The sequence below is a fragment of the Vulpes lagopus genome, chromosome 1 (genome assembly GCF_018345385.1).
Source record: "Vulpes lagopus strain Blue_001 chromosome 1, ASM1834538v1, whole genome shotgun sequence".
Classification (NCBI taxonomy): Eukaryota; Metazoa; Chordata; class Mammalia; order Carnivora; family Canidae; genus Vulpes; species Vulpes lagopus.
Window position 1 is genome coordinate 168,295,682 of NC_054824.1, and position 19,416 is coordinate 168,315,097.

General features: G+C 46.3%; 1 protein-coding gene across 2 annotated transcripts in view; it reads right to left on the reverse strand.

The window, feature by feature from the left end:
• Window positions 1-8,718: 8,718 nt before the first annotated feature.
• Window positions 8,719-19,416, reverse strand: part of C1H1orf21 (chromosome 1 C1orf21 homolog) — a 219,491-nt gene continuing 208,793 nt past the window's right edge. For both annotated transcript variants that reach the window (XM_041755340.1, XM_041755349.1), the window contains one exon: window positions 8,719-9,532. In XM_041755340.1, coding sequence (XP_041611274.1) covers window positions 9,494-9,532 — 39 coding nt within the window. In that variant the 3' untranslated portion in view covers window positions 8,719-9,493. The remainder of the gene's footprint in view (window positions 9,533-19,416) is intronic.

Here is a 19,416-nt window from a genome sequence, read left to right on the forward strand (position 1 = left end):
GGGTTTTCCAAATGGGTGCCTGATGCAGCACATTATCTGTAAAAACAGAAGTTAGAAGCATGGACAGGAGAGGCCCTCTGTACTGAGAACAGGGAAGAAGAGAGACGAGTCGATGGACAAGATCTTCTGGGACATTTAAATGGTCCCCGCTGAGGCCCACGGAAGAAGAAAGGCAAAAAAAAGAACAAAGCCAGGTCAACTGTTAAAAATTATTTAATAGAAAGTCCAATGTCAAAATGTAACAATAAACAAAAATACACATGTATAAATATGTATATATAATTAGACCTGTACACTTTCTCAGACCCTTTTCAAAATGGAACAGAATCATCATTACATCTTGGTGGTCAAATCAACAATAATATTCAAGCGACGTGGACCCACTGGTGCCGTGGGGAACATACTGCTAAAGCAGTTGGAGGGTTCAAAGAATCCAATCATGAGAGAGCTGGGAATATTGCCAAATGTCCTCTTCTGGAGACCCAGAGAGGGAAGAGGAGCGATCCCCCTGCTCTGGACATTGTACTTGATCTTTTCTTAGCACCTGTAGCCACCACTGTCCGGGGACAGCTCTCCCGTTGGGCAGGTTTTTCAGTACTTAAATTTATGCTGTTGGAAGAGTTTGTTTGCCCTGTCTCCCAGATTAGAAGCTCCTGGGGATTTTACCATAAGACCTTCTTACTCTGCAGGCCAAGCGTGCCAGCACAGAGGTTTGGGGATGGATGCCACGAAGGTGTGCTCACTTGCTCTTAAAACAGTAGTGTCCAAAGTGGGTGTGCACACACCAGGGGGTACTCAAGGTCCCCCTGAGGTGTTCAGAGAGAAAGTACCAGAACCTCTGTGTATAGTATTTTGTATCTTATGCTTTTAAAAGGTCTACGTTTATACTTTTTATGAGTCTAATATATTAGTTCAGGAGTATATGACTATATGCCTTAAATAAATTAATAGACGTACAGAGGGGGTGCATCTCACAGAGGTTTTGCTGATAGGCATGTGCGGTGGAAATAAATGGGCAACCACTGCTCTATGGAGTTCCCGTGCGTGCTGAGCGCTGGGGAGGCTGCCCTCCTGGGCTCTGTGCCTACCCGAGGAAGCTGTGCAGGTGCTCAGAGGAGCGAGACTTCCAGGTACCCCTCAGACCCAACTGAGAGCTGGGCCTCCTGAATCTGCCACGGTATTTCATTTGAATGTAAGGCCTGATTTCCAGATAAAACACAACACACAGAGCAAACACACAGCCATTGACAACTGGCAAGGAGGCACTGATCCTTTCCTGGACTGGAGCAGCCAATGGGGAGGGGTGCCCTCAGGCAGACCTGGCCATATTCCAGGACCACCCCCCTGCCGCCACCCAGGGGACCCTGCAGGACCTTAATTTCAAGGCAGGTACGTGTGAGGCCAAATTCTAATAGAAAGGACTAGGCCTGTGGGCTATTCGAGTGGGAACCCCAAGACACAGAATTAGAAGTTCCTCAGCCAAGGAGCCAGTGGGATATCTGGGAAAAGAGTGGGTGTTTGAGTTAAAATCTTTCCACGGGTCCAGAAGGCTGGTGTTGCTGCTGAATATGCCAGGCTGCACCCAGGAGGGCAGGGGTGGGGGTCTTGCAAAAGAGTTCAGGACCCAAGAAATATTCAGGGCCCTTTGGGATCCCTGGACACCTTGCTGAACTAAGGAAAGTGTCTTCAGTCCCCAAATTCCTCCAACGTCTCAGGGAAACCATGTCACTTGTTTGAGCCTTTTCTTAAGTTTCTAGAAACCATGCTGCCTCACAGCTAGTGTTTTGATTCATCGAATTCATTTTCTTCTCTGTAGAGAATTTCTAATTATTTGTGGGGTTGGGGGAGGGAAGAACCCAATGCTCTGTACTCTGAATAGGTTCTCTGGAAAACCTTAAAGGCACTGTGAGTAGTCTCCACAGAGAGACTGCTTCTCCCCAAGGCTCCCTGCCTCACAACCGGAGGGCCTCAGAGCTTGGAGCTCGGTGGCCCCCCTGTCCCCACGAGGTCCACAGTGGCTATCTAGGCTGGCAGGTGTTTTCCATGTGCATACAATTTATTTGTGCTTTTTAAATTAAAAAAATTTTTTAGTATCACCTTTCTTTGGCAGGATTCGGGTGCATGCTCCGAGCATAGCAGAGGCTTGGCCACAGGGCATGACCTAACCCGGGGAAAGGCTGTCCCAGGGCAGCTGCCTTTTGAGGAGATGAATGAAGGCGTCACTCTAAGCCAGGGAGTCGTCTGCTGCCTCCCATGGATTCATCTTAGGGAGCACCTTCATCCCGGGGTATATGCCAGCCTCCTACCCAGAGGTATTTTTAGCCTTGGCGGCTCTAGGGACAGGTCACGATGACCAGGCACTGTCCCCTATAGGTCTCTAAGCAAGATCTAGCCTAGGTTAAAGCCTCTGAATTCAAACAGCTTTTGGCTGTGCAGGGTCGGGGGGGGGGGGGGCCGGGCAGAGGACATGAGAACAGATCGTCTCAGCAAGCAAGTGTGCGCCTGCACAGCAAGAGGGCAAATCGGGCCCTGGTGCTGACCACACTTACGTCTCTGGGTGGCCGCAGCCACGACCTCTGCTTCAGAGGGCAGAGCATGGTCTACGGCTCCTTATCCCTCCCCTCTTCCCCGGTCCACAGTGAAGCCCCCTGGCCCTGGGGGACCAGCCAGCTGACTGCTTGCCCTCACCTCGTCCTCTCTCCTGCTCAACTCCAGCTCTGGCTGCTTTGCTACACGCCAGCCCGACAGCCTACACTGTCCCTCCTGTGGACCAAGTCCCACGCTGTCCTCCGAGCCCCGAAGGCCCTTGGCAATGCTCTCCCTCAGTCCTCTGACAAACTTGAGCTTCGATGTCACCTCTTTCTGGAAGCCCCTTGACTGTTCACGCTGGGCAGCTGCCACTCTGAGATGCTCCTGCAGCACCCGGTACTGACCCTTGCGGTTCCCACACCATCTGTCTCCCGGATGGTGGGCTCCTTGAGGGCAGGAGCTATGTTTGGTTTAGCAGGGTATTACAGGCGATCGTGCTCGGGGCTCTATAAACGACCTGCTGAATGAATGCGTCTTCCACACTGGAGAAGGCAATGCTAAAAATGCTACAGCTGGGACAACGTAGGTGAGGGGGCCCCAGATCCACACATCGGTGTCAGAACTTCCTAGTGGAACTGCTGGATTGCCAGTCAAGGCCACGCTGGATGGGCACGAGAGTGTGTGAGAAACGCTGTGGTTGTATATGGCTGGACCTGGCATGTATCCTGAGGGATGTGCCCTTTACACACCAGGGCTTGGGACAGGATGCCAGCCACAATACCCAGGCTAGAGGCCCAAGGGAGTCACACAGGCCAGTGGCTGGGCATCCTGGTCCAGAGGGGGCACAGGGTGAGGTGGCCAGACCTCCGTCCTCCTCATTGAGTCTAACTCAAAGTTTTGCTAGAGTGATCATTAGCTTTTCCTGTTTTGCCATTATTAGAGCTACACTAATACTTTCCTGGATGTTATCTTAGAGATTATGAAAAGCAAAGTGCAGCTCTTCCTTGGAAGTATTTCAGTGATACTGAAATAAAGAAAGTAGTTATACTTTCTTTAAGTATCTGTCTGTGTCTGTGTGTGCATTAAGAAAATAGATCTGAATTTAGAGTCCTAATAAGGCAGCTGCCTGGTTTTGTTCCAGGAACATAGATATGGATTTTTAAAAATAAATTTGCATCTTGTTTGAATGGAAAAGCTGGCTTGAAATCTATTGCGAAGCTTTCCTTCCCTCGCTCACTTGACTGTCAGGAAAGTACAGTCCTCAAGGGTCTGGACTGAAATGCCAGAAAGAAAGGGGCTGTTCTATCACCTCTGGGTCTAGGCCAAATGGCCTCAAAGGTTCTAGAGCCATTTGCAACCCTAGAGACCTGGATGGCAGTTCTGGCTGAGTTTACAGCATTCTTTTTACTGCTTTTAAATCTTACTCAATCAAGTTCAAAGCCTTGGACTAAAAATAACTCCCGGAAAGGGAAAAAGGGAGAATTCTGGGTAGAGGGGGACGACAGTATTAGAATGAGGCCTTTGGTTTAGGAATGAATCTTGCTGAATTTAAGCCATTTCTCTGGCTTACGAGAACCTCCCACATTATCTTGAAGGAATTTGACAGCTGCCAGGTTTGAAAGAGGCAAGATCTTGGGGATAGTTTTCATAGAAAACTGAACATAGCACCCCCTCTACACAAGGAAATTCTTTTGATTCTTTCAAGTGGAGTGAGGGCAGGTCCCCTCTAGGCAGCACCTTTAACAGTTGCCATGGAGATGTGAGTCATCTTTTCTAGAGGACATGCCTTGAGAAGCAAGGAAAGGAACTCTGGGGAGTTCTTGGGCTCTTCTGACCTTGGACCCGTTATTTAAATGGCAGTCCAAGTCATTACATGACCATCCAAAATATCTAAGGTCTTGAAAGAGATTCACATCTAGTTGCAGTGCTTAAACTGGCCTGGAAAATACAGACCCGGTTCAAACATCAAAAAGAGACATCCAGCTCTGGCCCACAAGAAAGGATTCAAGTCAATGCTCCAGGCCTTGTGTCTACCTTGGGCCATCAGGTTCTTCCATACTTCTCTGCAAGGTTAATAAGGCTTTTTACCTTAAAACAATGCAGTCTGGGATGAATGAAGCCTTGGGAGCCAAGAAAGAAATCACAGCATTCAAAGGCCTGTTCTGGCTGCATCTGGAATTTCACTGCAAAAGTACCAGATTCCCTTTCCAGATGCTTGAAAGGATTCCAAGAAGAGTGGCATGTGCCTACATCCCCAAGGCCTTTCTCTTCTGGGCACTAAATTTCTGTTAGCCACTGGCCTCTTCGTGGTTTGTGTGTAGCTCATCAGATACGGGAAGGCCAAGTAAAACACTCCCCACGGCAGACCCAGCTGGTGATGAGCCAAAGAATGATTCTGGAAGGCAGAAGCTCCCAAAGGGTTCTTTTCACAGTGTTGCAAAGGGCATAGTAATAATAAAACAATTCGGAAAATACTTGAATGACATCTTCCCTTCTTTCCACATGGGCATTTGTGTCGGACAGATGCATTCTGTACTTACGAGACGCCACTTGGAACATGAGGGTCACAAATTTACTTCACGGGATAGTGGTGAAGATGACACAAGACAGTCACAAAATGCCTAGCACAGTATCTGGCACAGAGTGAGTATCAATAATAAATGTTAGTTCCTTTTCCTCTTTCCCCAAGATTAGATCCGATCCCAGATAAGGTACAAGAGTCTCCTGAAAAACGTGGTAGAGCTAGTGAGTTAAGGTTGGTCACAAAAGTTAAATACATTCACCCAGCATCCTTGTTTTCTGCTGTTGTTTTTTGACCTTTTCCAGAGACACTCGAAAAGGTGACTGAAGGACATCTCTCCCCCTCCCCTTGGAAAAAGACATCCATTCATTGGCAGAAGCCAATCCCTAGAACTCATTCACAAAATCCCAAAGGTTTATTGCAAGGACATCTGCAGCAAGAAAGCTGCCTACGTGATCCAGCTTCACGCGGGTGCATGAGGGATTCTGCAGGGGACATCCAGAAGCCAAGGTCCCTGCTTCCTGCCACCGTCTGTCTCATCATGCCCCTCAATACACATGGCCTCTCCCAGACTGGGTCTTCTTTTCCTACTGGGGTTTTGTGCAACTCATCAAAAAGCTTCATTTCTGAGAGGTACAGAGAAATGAAATTCTGAAAGTGCCTTCCGGGGGCAAAAGCATGGAAGGCAGATTTTCGGTCAAATTACACAGTGCAAAATCTAATACTTTCCCTTTTGCTTTGTTTTTGAATTTGGCAGTTGGGAGGAGGGAGGCTGCCTTAGATACCAATCCTTTTGCTTTTCAAACAAAGCACATCTCAGAGTCCCGGAGCCCAAGATACAGAGTCAGTATCTTCCTGGATTAAGACTTTGATCATTCTTCCTCCTACGAAAGGGACATCATTTCACGGGTTTCCTTCCTAAGACCAGTCGGGATGGAGCGCTCTTAAAATTCTGGCCTCGCTCTACGCAGCACCTGTAATCAACCGGCTGGCCTGCAGCGCAGGCTCGAGGCAAGGCTCCCGAAAGGGACAATCTCTGGGCTTAGCAGGCTTCCGGGAGAGTCTGGCCCTTAGAGAAAAAAGTTCTCGATGAGGTTGGGAGGATGGCATCCAATGGGATGGAAGAGGGGGCGCCATCACCCGGGGCTGCCGGGGGGCGGAGGAGCTGCAGGCGCGGCCGCTTCTGACTCTGGGTGCCCCGGGCCGGCGGCAGCGCCACCACAGGCACAGAGCGCGGAGGGTCAGCAGAGAAGCCCAGGCTGGACCACGGGCTCTGCGGAGGGGGAGACGCCAGTCTCCCCGCAGGCCCGGGGGTGGGGGGCACTGCTGCTGCTGCCGGCTGACCTAGTTTCCCCGCCTCCGGACTCCGGAGGCTCTTTGTCCCTAAATAGACCACAGCACCCCTCGATGCTCCAGCCTGGGGCCGAGGCCTCGCTGAGGTAAAGCCTCTTTGAGGTCGTCCGCCAGTAACAAGCACGCACTCCGCACTCCGTTATGACAGCAAGTACTCCGCGATCCCAGGATCTCCGCCAAGCCAAAGCAAGCAGCGCATCCTCCTGCCGGACCCCTACAACTCCACAACCCAGAGCCCAGAGGGCGTGTGCAATCCAGCTGCAAATCGTCTTGACAGCTGGCCCTGCCCTCCGGCCCCAGGCAGCTGGGTTTTGAATTGCACCCAAACGCGAGGCCATGCTATCAACTCTCTCTGCTAAGTGCTTCTCAGTCCATTCCTCGTCCTGCCTTTCTCTCCCTCCGTCCACCAGGCCACTCCCCTCCCTCCCTCCTTCCATCTCCCTGAATCCTCAGCCAGCAGAAGCCACTAGTTTGTGGACGATTCTTTTCACTGTATCTAGAACAATCTGCTTCATGTTCGGATATGCGGGGAGTGGGGGGGGGCAGGGGCGGAAATAAAGGCAAAATATTTTTGCATTAGACCCTTTTCAGAAGGCATAATAAAACGAAGTACAAACACAAATCACTTGACAATTTTATGATTAAAGCGAAACGATGGAAACACAAGACAGTTTTGAGTGTTGCTAACATAATCAAGCGTCTCATGCCAACCCACTCATCCACCCCATTTCCCAGATCTATTTCTAGATATACCAACATTTGTCTGCAGAGGAAATCATGTCTGCACGTCAAAGAGTTAAACTTGGGAGACGGAATTCCAGGTGAAAAGCCCCTGGTTCTCGGGAACCAGCTTCTAGTTTTATGAAACACTCAAAAGTCAAAATCCCAAGAAACACTTGGCTCTGTGTACATGTGGATCATGTAAAATGTTAAACAGGACTAGAAAAAAAATGATAAAAAAAGCATGTGTCATCTTTGGGTAGAAGGGGGTGATTTTCTGGGAAGACACTGTCTGAGACACCAAGCAGAGGAGCCACGTGGAGGATGCTTAGTCATTCTTGCTTGAGAAGCATCAGAAATCACGTAACAGTGAACAGAGTCCCACGTGGACAAGTTTCAGGTGGGGCTCAGCAGTTCATTTACAGTTGAGGAAAAACTATTTTAGTCCTTTGGCCAAACACCATACAAAGGGAACGTAAACCCCTAGGCGACTTGACTCTCTGCATTTTTCTGCTTGAGCAGGATAAAAAGCCTTAAATTTTGGCTGCATCTCTATTTATGTAACAACCACAGCTGCTCCCCAGAATAGCGGCTGCTGGCTGAGAGAATTAAGGGCTTTTGTTGCTAACATGTGAGTCCATTTTCTGTAGCACTGGACTGAGGTTCCTTCCTCTCGGTGCCCCCGGGTCTAACAGCAGAAGGAGTCTCACCATTAGCACATCAATGGTGCCATCCATTATGCAGATGGATTTTAAAGTCAAGGCTCATCTTCTCAGCAAGAGCAAATCTTGCTTCTTATTCTGTTCTGTGGCAGGTAAGCTCTCGGCTCCCCAGGATAAATAACCAGCCACCTTCGGAGGGTTGGCAGCGTGGCTGATCCTGAACCCCTCACATTCAAACCCCACGAGAGAAACAGACAGTGCTCCTTCTGTGTTTCTGTGGAACAAACCCAAACCGGGCCTGCTGGCCTAGCATTTCATAGGGTGCCCCGCCCGAAAGTAACAAAGAGAATCCTCGTCAAAGCTATCAAACGCGTTAAAAAAATACAAAAGTTATTTTCTCCTTTTGATTGCTATTTACTTGTGACAACATTTGTTAAAAATATTACTTCTGTCTTTGAGAAGAGATTGTTCTCTTCATATAATATGGAAAAATAAACTCTACCAAACCCACAAGTTAACATTCCCCAACACTGCCCTAGGGCTTTGGCTTCCGCATCTCCAAATACCATCACCAGTGTCAATGTACTACGTTTCCAACAGGCAATCGCTTTGCACTGTCCTGGCCAGTGCCTTGAGTAGAAGGGAGTGGCGAGGCTCATGGAACATTTGGAAGGGGGAGAACGAGGAAGTAGGATGGCTTACTTGCTAACAAAATGAAAGATAACAGGGTGGTTTCAGGCCCTCCTAGAAAGTTGAGGAGTGTCCTCTCGTCTCCTCTGACCACCAGCAGCCCTGCTAACACGAGGTGGGTGGCTGATGGGAGGGTAGGGAGCCATGAGGGTCAATTATCGGTGTCACTGCAAAGAAGGGCTCATTTTCTGCACCCGGGATCACCGTAAAACACCGAACTGGATGAATGGGAGAAGACAAGGATACATAAAAACAGTAAAATGTTTATTTTCTTAGAAAAAAAAAAGTGGGGAAGAGGGATTCAGAATGATTGTGATCACACTTCCGTCTGCATCTGAGCAAAGCCAATGTTGCAAGCTTAATCCTCGATTCAGATACCTAGTAAATGAAACCACCTGCTGCTCCCTCCCATGTCACTCCGGGAGTCACGTCACAACATGCTTGTAATGGACAATGGCTTCTCTACTTCTTCGTAGCAGAGAAACAAGGCTTGCCATAGCAACCATCCCATCTCCAAAGCGCAACATTGCCAGTGAGAAGCGAGGCTCTGGACCGCTCAGGAGAGACAGGGAGGGGGGAGAGAGGGAAGGAGACGCTTGTCTTAGAAGCGGAAGAGTTCTACAACAGAAGTTTGATATCTGAGTTCACCACTACCTCATCTTAGAGAAAATAGGTTGGAGAGCATCTGTAAAACCATCAGTATCTTTAAGGTGAAATCGCAGATTTTTGCTGCATACCTGGACACAAGTGAAAAGTTGCAACAAGTTTTAACTAGCAGCAACAAAGAAAGTTCGATAACAGTTTTTGTGTGTGTGTGTGTGTGTGTTTGTTTGTTTTTAGCAATATCCCTTTGCAAGTTCGTTAAGAAACACTGTAATTTAATGGGGCATACGATATGGAACGATCTTCTTTTGCTATAGTGCTGTTCGTTGAAGAGAACCGACCTTTGCAAAGATTTCAACTGGGGTGTAACCTATTTACACAGTAGTCGCTCCTGGTTTGAGTAGTAGAATCGGTGCTATGTGATATCCTCTTCTTCCGAGCAGTAATCTCGACCCTTCAGGGGAAAAGAAAAGGAGGGCATGTGAGTGAGAAATTCAAAGCAGAGCCCGAGCCAGCTCATCACCAACAATTTTCTCTCAGTGTGTCCCCCTGGAAAAGAACTCAGGCTTTAGCAGTGACGACTGGGCACAAGGGAAGTTGCGAGATGTGTTGGCTGATTTATCGACGTGGCTCCAGACACAGCAGTTTTACGGAGCCCCCAATAAGCCCTTGCTTTATGTTGGTAAGAACTTCTATCAGACTCATACAAGACTCGGTCGTTCACCAAGAAATTACCAAATGGACGACCTATTCAGGAGACCAAGTTCTCATGAACGAGAGAAACTGAAATAAACCACGAACAAGTCATTTCGCCTGGGGTCAGGGCTGCTCATATTCTATGGCTGTTATTTCCATGCCTGGAATTTATAATTTTACAGAAGGGGATGGTATCATCCAAGGATGCCTTAGTTTTAATCCACTCTAAATTAAAAGAGGGGTTTAAAAAAAATCCCAAAGATTCACTGAGATCTGTGAAACAAACCTGGGACTCTGGTTGGTATGCGTAGGACACACAAGAAAAGTGATAATGTTTTTGATTCATTTGCTACCAAAACAGGTCACTTGAAGGCTTAAGGACTATGTACAATTGTTACTTTTGAACATTTTCTCCTCCTCTCTCCAGTGGGTTATACACTCTACGAAGGCATGGTTAGGATGGGGATTCGAGCGTCCTATCTGACCAGCCGGGTAGTCTTGGTCAAAGCATTCAGCTTCTTGGTCTGTAGTCCCTCGTGACAGGACAAGAACAAGACCACCTGCCCTGCCTGCATCACAGTACTCTAGATAAGGGCTTTGTAAAAGGTCATGTATTGATACGATTTGTACCCTTCAACCTTTCTCTCTTTGTACACACACTACATGTTTTAAGTTTTGGGGGCAAATATTCCCTTAAAAACAGAATCCTCTACATAACTGGAACTTTTTCCTAAAAGTTAACTTAAAGGAAATAAACTAGTTTTGCATAAAACTAGTTCTCCAACGTACTGCAGGTTTCTTTGTTACAATCCTTGTGTACTGAACCGATTTCACGTTCTCCTAACAGTTGAGCATCATCATAATGAATGACTGTACCATCTGGCCGGCCAGTAATCCTGGCTCTGGGATTTACTAACTCTGGCATCTTGATCAAGTTACTTCTCTGTACCTCAGTTTCCCTATCTGTATGGTAGAGAAAACAGTTAATACCTATTTCTCATCGTTGCTGAAGATTAAATAAGTTCCTAGTTGTAAAGTGATGGAATAGTGCCTGGCACGTCAGTTAATGCCTGTTATGTGTGTGTGTGCGCGCATGTGTGTTTGGTAAGATAATGCTGCCACACAATCAAGTCTTTGGGGTCCGCCAGCCCCCTTGCTAAATGGCCCCAGATTGCGTGTTCCCTTCAAATGTGATTCATTAAGGAGCATGTTTTGGTTTCCTCCTCTGTCAGATAGCCAACTCTCACCCCTGCGACTTGCAGAGTATCTGAGCCCCGAGTCACCTCCAGGCTGATTTCACTTGTGGCACAAAACATCTCCTGGGCCGAGAAACTAGGTAACCAATCTCCCTGAGGAGAGATGTGTGCACTTAGTCACCCCTCATCAACAGCCTCCCTGGCGACACTGCCCAAGCAGATGCCGTCCCTGGCCTTGGCCCGGACCACTCAGGAGACCCTCTGAGCCACATGCTGGAGAGCCAGAAAGGAGGACCTTGTGAACCCTGATGGTTGGGAGTGTAACTCTTCAATGGGAGAAACAGGACACATCCAAACCTAGCAGCATGATGCTAGAAACGTATCCGGTGATGCTGTCCACAGGTCCTCACCTCATGAGGTTCAGGGAGGGGACCTGCAAGGGGGCACTGGGTGTTTAGCTGGAGGGGAAAGTCAGGGCTCATGCTGGTTTTATTAGGAAAGAGGACATATCCAGTGTCTATGTGGATATACACACTGTTGTGTGAAAACAGGCAAAATACCAGGCTTTGGTTTCCTGGGGATAATCATGGTCTCTGGCTCAGGGTTGTGATCAGGATTAAATGGGGAAAACACTGTCTGGGAGGAAGTCCATAAAGGTTAGCTGCTGCTATCACTGCAATCACTGTTATCATAAACCCTGTGTTGGGTCAGTCCCCTGGTGGGGGAACAGGGGCCTCCCTCCTTGTGGCTGCCAGTAAGGACCGTAGTCATAAACTGATGGGACAGATATCGGGAGCCCTTCTTCCCACCTCAGCCTTGTACCTCACACAGGAACCCTGTGAGCTTGGATAAAACTTCTGTGGCAGACACCTAAGGCTCTTCCCTTCTGTCTAAATGAGGCTGCAAATCAAAGGCTCAGCCAGTCAGTGTGGTGTTCAGATGGCACTTTACCCACAAGAAAGAACCCGCATGTGGTGACACATAGGCAGCTACACAAGTACGTGAACTGCTGTACTCATGGCCAAAGCAGTGTCTCCAATTCCGTAAATGAGTTATGGGGTTCACACAGCAGACGGAGCATTTCAGAGCCTCCCTGCTTACTGTTAGCACAAGGGAGCACCCCTTTTGGAGGGACAAATCTCTATCAGCTGCCTGTGCAAACCCAAGAATGCAATCATCATTTCCCGAGCATTTGCTTCTCAGAAATGATAATCGCCATGAAGAGGAGGAGGAAGATGGTATCAGTTGTGTTGTAGATGTTATTTCCTTGACTGTTGACACCAATCCTGCCAGGGGACTGGCGCCCTGTTACCTAGAGGGAAACCTCACAGGGACCCAAGACCTCAGGGCTCTTCCTCCGCCTCTGGTTACAAATGCAGTGAGCTGACAACTAAATTCAAATTCACATCTGTTCTGTGTTGGTTATTATCACCTGCCAGCAGCTCTGAGAACCAAATATCTCATGGATGGAAAACCTGGAAATCCAAGCAATGGAGAGTAAGAGCTCCCAGAGGGCCGGCCCTGTTCTAAGCAGGGGACCTGAGAAGCGTCACAGGAACCCCACCTACACGCGGGCAGGCCTTCCACAACATGACTGCATGTCTCATTTACATGTATAAACAACTGTGCCAAAAAGAGAACCTGAAAACCTTCAGCTGTCAGAAGACAGAGGTGGGAGGGAGCTGGGTTTGAGAGGAACATGGCCATTCTCCTAATCGAGGCAGCAGCCCTGCCCCATCAGAGCTACAAAGGGGATGTCTGTAGAGATGCTTCCTGCAGGCAGAAGTAGGACCGGGAGACACAATTCCACTTTGTGCAAAGGACTCACTGAAAGCTATGGGGAACAAGATCCCTAGGAGACCCCCAGCCCCCAAGCTGGAAGGCTAGAAAGTCCCAGGGAGGGTTGTTTGAAGAACCACAGGGGCTTCTTGGTGTAGACTCCGACATCTCGAGGAGCTCCTGCCTACGGAGGTTCTCCCCACCACCGTCCTACTCTGTATAGGTTTCTGTGTTCTCGTCAGCTGTCTGTGTTATCTCCTTGGAAACTTCAGTTTATGTCAACTCAGGACAGACATTTCTGAGGTTCTAGGGTGGTGAGGATTGTTTGTTTGCTGAAATGCCCAGGCTAAGAATTAGGGATAATAAGGAACAGAGGAAAGACCATTATCCTAAATTTTAAACTCTGCAGTTCAAAGACAAGCAGCTCAAAGAGTGACTTCGAACAAGAGAATTGTTCCTCCGAAGTACCTACAGTGCTTTTCTCTTTAGATGGGGCACCTGGGGGTGGGGGGCTCGGTGTTTGAGCATCTGCCTTTGGCTCAGGTGGTGATCCTGGGGTCCAGGGATCGAGTCCTGCATCAGGCTCCCTGCAGGGAGTCTGCTTCTCTCTCTGCCTATGTCTCTGCCTCTCTCTGTGTGTCTCTCATGAGTGAATAATATCTTAAAAAAAAAAAAAAAAAGTTTAACTAGACAAATAATCAAGGGCTGGCTGTCCAGGTGCAGGGTATGATTTTATCTTGGAAGACTCCAGTACATTTCTGTAGACCTGTGTGCATTCAGCCTAATAACTGAATAACATCAAGCACATAATCCTCAGCTGTGAACTGAGTATTTTGCCAGTGGGGTAGATCACAACTATACAGATGTTCCAGAGAGGATGCAGGGAGTCTCCATTTCTCCAACTCTAAAATGGGGACAATAGGACTTACCATGCAGTGTTGCTGAATTAGAAGTAATACACATAAGGTGTTTAGCAAAGCTTGGCACATGGGAGGTAATTAATAAATTGGAGCTCTAATGACGATATTGAAAAATAACAGCAACAGATGCAGCAGTGAATAAACTGTCTAGGTGAGAAATTGGGCCCACAGCTGAATGAGTCAGTTACACTCAGGTCCTCAAACAAGCCAGGCACTCGCGTGCTTGTCCCTCTTCCTCCGTCCTGACTGGCTCCCCCTGCCTTCAGCCCTCCCTACACACATCACTTCTCATTTTCTGGATCTCTGTTCGAACACCACCTCCCTGTCTTCCCCGAACACCTCATACACAATAGCACCTCCCTTAGTCCACATCATATTTATTTATATTACTTATAATTTCCTGATATTAATATAGTAATTCCTTTCTCTATTAACTGCTTACTTTCTTGAATAGAGGCATCAAGTGGGCAGTGACTGTTTTATGCACTGCTGCATCTCCAGGCAGGACTTAACACTAATGTTGGCCACATGTGAGATGCTCAGTGAATATTTGCTGAATGAATGAAAGGATGAAAAATGTCTACAGTTGCAAAGTTTCAGAGTTGAAAGGGGGCCTAGAGTTTTCCCTCTCCAACCCCATTAGATTACACTGCATCTAATGTAGGATGGGCCTCCGTTTACCATAGTCCAGACAGGGAGCCTTCTCTTTTAGGCTGGATCATGTCAGATAGTTTTCCCAGCTGCCCATGATACTGTTCAACAGCTGATCCCAAACTCTGCCTCTTTGCAATTCCCAAAGAATGGCTTAATCTATGGAACCAGAGGATCATTTTTAGCAGACCAACAGCACCCCTTGGTCCCTCATCTGCAAACAACACGGCTCCATCTAGGTCTCCCTCCCTTGCAAGGATCCCACTTTCACCATCATTTTATTAAAATGGACTCATCAGGGCATCTGGGTGGCTCAGTCGGTTAAATGTCTGTCTTCAGTTCTGGTCATGATCCCAATGTCCCGGGATCAAGCCCTACATCAGGCTCCCTGCTCAGCAGGGAGTCTGCTTCTCCCTCTGCCCCTCCCGCTGCTCATGTTCTCATATGTACTGTCTCTCAAATTAATAAATAAAATCTTTAAAAATAAAATAAAATGGGCTCCTCAAAAACATCACCTGCATAGAATAAGATATCCCAAATATACAGCCTAAGAGAGGAAAGCATTAAGTATCTGACAAAAAGGAATCACCAGGAATGACAGATTCCAAGAGAATGGATGTGCTAAATCTTAACAATAATACAACAGAACTTCTGTCAAAGTTCTGGAGAGGGAAATAGCTCTCAGGGAAAGAGAAATAACTTATACAAAGGGACAGAAAAAGAACACAAGAAAATAAAAAGAGAGACACACACACATCATGTGAAAATGAAGTTTTGCAGGTTAAAAAAACAATAAAATCTAATGAAAGGCAAATGTGAAAAATACCTGTAGCATACAATGTGTAAATAAGTGATAGGAGAAGCTCATACCAAGAAAAGATGGACAGTAAGAGGATCTCAGTAAAAGGGAAGGGTACAAACCGGGAACTCATTCAGAATGATGTAAAACCAGGGAACACATAAGCAGAAAAATGGTCTGCTTCAGCAATCAAAAATTACAAATCAAATAATTAGATATTACTGAAAAACAGAGACACCTGATTCTTGAGCGTACACAATGAAATGTAGCTCTTCTATCACTCTGGCAGTAGCGTCAAATGATATGGTGGTTTTGAAAGGTCACTTGGTGATAATATGTACTATGAGTCATAAAAATGTTCATACCCTTTATTATAGGAAGCACTGAAATCAATATCAAAGACAAACCTCCAAATACATGTTTTTAAAAATGATATGTGTCGCTTCTCTGGGGCTGGCGGTAGGAACAGGGTTCGACCAAAAGCAGGAACCCTTCTTAAGGTGATGGAAATGTCCTAAAACTGGAGAGCCACGATGGCTGCATTGCTTGGTAAATTTACTAAAAATTATCACACCATGCATATAAAATGAGTAAATTTTAGGCCATGTAAATTATATCTTCATAAAGTTCTCAGAAGTATATGTACAAATATATTCCTTGCAGCCTTTTTACTAGGTGTGAAGAAAACCTCAATCAAATATCCCAAAGAAAAAACTGGTTACTAAGGTATGGTCCATGCACGCTCTGCGACCATAGCGACAAACAAAACGACAGGACTAGCTGCCCACTGTGTCCCCAACAGGCAGCTCCTGCTTGTGCACCACTGCATTCTCACCCATATCGTTCCTTTCTCGCAGACCCCCTTCCCCAGCTGGCCCTACCCGGCCACTCAGTCTTTACAATGTTGTTCCAGCATCGTATCTTCAAGTGACATTTCCCCCACCTGCTCAGGAAGAATGAGTCTCTTCCATCGCACCACCATGCTTTATAGGGATTTTAGCCAAAATACTTGCCGCTCTTGCTCTAGGCAGCAGGATGTGTCCCTTATCCATCCTTGTCTTTTTTGGTATTTAATGGAATCCTTGTGTGGCCCACGTCACAATGGTTCTGAATACTCAGGCGTCTGGAGGGAGGTGCTGCTGCTGCTGCTGTGTGTGTGTGTGCAGGGATGGAGGCTGTTACATGATGTTTTGGGGAAGTGTCCCAAGGGAGTTTCATAAGTGAATTAAGTTGTCAACATTTTGTGGATTGCACTAGAAAAACACTGCTCTTCCACAACACAGATGATAAAGAGTAAGTTTTGAACACAAGTATCAGCAGAGACGGGGGCACAGCCTGGTTCCGAGAACAGCCTGGAATCTAGCAGAGGGTAGCAGGAGTATAAGGAAAGAGAAAAAAGGGTGACATGAGAATCCCACTGTCCACTACTCATCATTCTTATTTGTATAAATAATATGTAAACCGCATAAGGAATCATGTCTGGTTCTCCCTCTCTCTTTTTTTTGGACAAAGCAAATTTAATTTTATATTTTGATTAAAAAATGTGCATCTGGACAGCTAAATTATAAAGTGTCAGTCCAACTCAAGTGTAATAGAATACCAGCTGTCCCTTTAAAAATTTTTTTAAAAATTCCAATATAGTTAATGTACAGTGTTCGATTGCTTTCAGGTGTACAATACAGTGATTTAGCATTACTCAGTGCTCATCATGAAAAGTGTACTCTTAACTGCCTTTACCTATTTCACCTATCCCCCCCACTCACCTCCCTGCTGGTGACCATCTGTTTGTTCTCTATAGTTAACAGTCTGTTTTTGGTTTGTCTCTTTTTTTTCTTTGTTCATTTGTTTTGTTTCTTAAATTCCACATATGAGTGAAATCATATGGTATCTGTCTTTCTCTGACTTATTTTGCTTGGCCTCATACTCTTTAGATCCATCCATGTTGTTGCAAATGGCAAGATTCCATTCTTTTTTATGGCTGAGTAATATTCCACCGTGTTATACACACCATATCTGAATCCATTCATCTGTCCATGGACATTTGGGTTGCTTCCATATCTTGGCTTTTGTAAACAATGCTACAATAAACATAGGGGTATATGTATCTTTTCAAATTAGCGTTTTCTTATTCTTTGAGTAAATACTGGTAGTGTGATTATTAGATCACACAATAGCTCTACTTTTAATTTTTGGAGGAACCTCCATACTGTTTCCACAGTGGCTGTGCCAGTTTGCATTCCCAGCCTGGTTCTCATAATACTCAGCCAGAAGTCTTTCTTTTTTTTTAAGATTTTATTTATTTATTCATGAGACACAGACACACAGAGGCAGAGACACAGACAGAGGGAGAAGCAGGCTCCCTGTAGGGAGCCCGATGTGAGGCTTGAACCAAGGACTCTGGGATCATGACCTGAGCAAGGCAGATGCTCAACCACTAAGCAGACACTGAGCCACCCAGGTGCCCCTAAGAGTTTGTTTTGATGAGGCTGATTTCTGTCTGAAAGCAAGCTCTTGTTTGCTGACTGACTGACCAGCTGAAGTATTCATTCTCCTCTCCCTTACTTTTCTGGATGATGACACCAGGAACCACGGTTAGTGTCTGGCCTGTGCATTACTGTGATTCTCCTACTTTTTGTCTGCTTCCTTTGTAGGATTCTCTTCCTCCTCTCTCTTCCTAATTGTAGCCATCCTGAATCTCAGTTTCATGAATTAGTTCCGCTTCGTTGACAGGCTTCTATCCTGCATTGTGGCTTTCAGGTGTCAAAAAACACCCTGATGAATGAAACACAACTGCTGCGACTGTATTTTGGTTTAGAAATTTAATGGCCCATCTCCTTGCTCTGCCCAGCTAACACCTTTTGTCTCCCCAATGTTTTCCTCCATGCATCACCATCCAGAGGCAATCTCAGATCCAAGTTTCCATGGGACATTTAAGCTTTGTCCCTGAACCAGGAATCCAGGGGCAGGAGAGCTGCATGCCACAGCTTGAGCATCTGTGAATGATGAACTAGAATCCAGAACACCCATGATGTGGAGGAGGCAGGAGGTGGGCTGCTGTTTCATCCACCCCCTGTGGGGCGGTGGGCCAGAAGCAGGCGCCCTCCACCCCTTCCTCAAGGCTGGAAGTGGCAGGGCCTCTTCATCAGTGTTCCAGTAGCATTTTTGCTAACAGTCCAACAACAATTTCTAACCACAGTTTTGAGGAAATGCCAAAGAAAAGCAAAAAATAATTAGCTGCGCTGTTAAAGTCTCCTCCTCTGGCTTACTTCATTAGAAAAATCAGTCAAGGCATTAATGGCCATCTCTGTTTCTAATGAGCTTTATTCTAATTAGACTCACACGTTATTATTTCAGTTGGGAAAAAGGTCTCGTTTGTAAAGAGCAGTAGGAGCGTGGCAGCTTCTGCGGGTTTCTTTGACCATACACTGGAATGATCACCATGATAACAGTGGCAGTGACAAGAGTCCCAGTACACTGAGCTTTTCATTTCCGAGAGAGAGCAAGTATTAACTAAATGGTTTTAAAACCCCCATGAAGTGTTTATTATACCCAAATCCTCATTCTACAAACAAAAAGAAGGAAATTTTACAAGCTTCAAGGCACATTGTTCTCAAGCTTTATCTGATGTTGGCACTCAGATGACTTCACTGATGCCCCTTCCCCCAAAGGAGGTAAGTAGGAATGAGGATAAAGGTGGGAGGTTCATATCTCTAGGCCATATTGAACTGATGATGTCCTAGGACAGGAGCTGGCAACTGTCTCTCTCTGTGAAAGGCCAAGTAGTAAATATTTAAGGCTTTGCATTCCATATGGTCTCTGTTGCAACTTAGCTCTGCTGTTGTAAGCATGAAGGCAGCCACAGATAAAAGAAGAGTGAGCATGGCTGTATTCCAATAAAACTTTATTTGTGGACACTAGAATTGGAATTTCATGTAATTTTTCACGTCAGAAAATACATTCTGCTTTTTGTTTTCCCCAACCATTGGTACATGTAAAAAACATTCTTGTTTGGTGAGCTAGACCTGGTTCATTGACTATAGTTTACCCACCCCTGTTCCCTGTTCCAGAGAACAGAATCACCATCAGTGGGTTCAGAGGCTAATAACATTGTCAAGGGTTTGGCCCTCTCTCAAGCAACAGAGATAATTTCCATCTTGAGAGACACTTCTCTCAAGATGGGGCCAGAATTCCTTTCTAAAATGTCATTTTATAAAATTGTTCTTATTTTACAAACAAGAAAACCATCAATCAAAACCAAAATAAAAAAATTTTCCTACAGTCTACCTAATAAATTGGA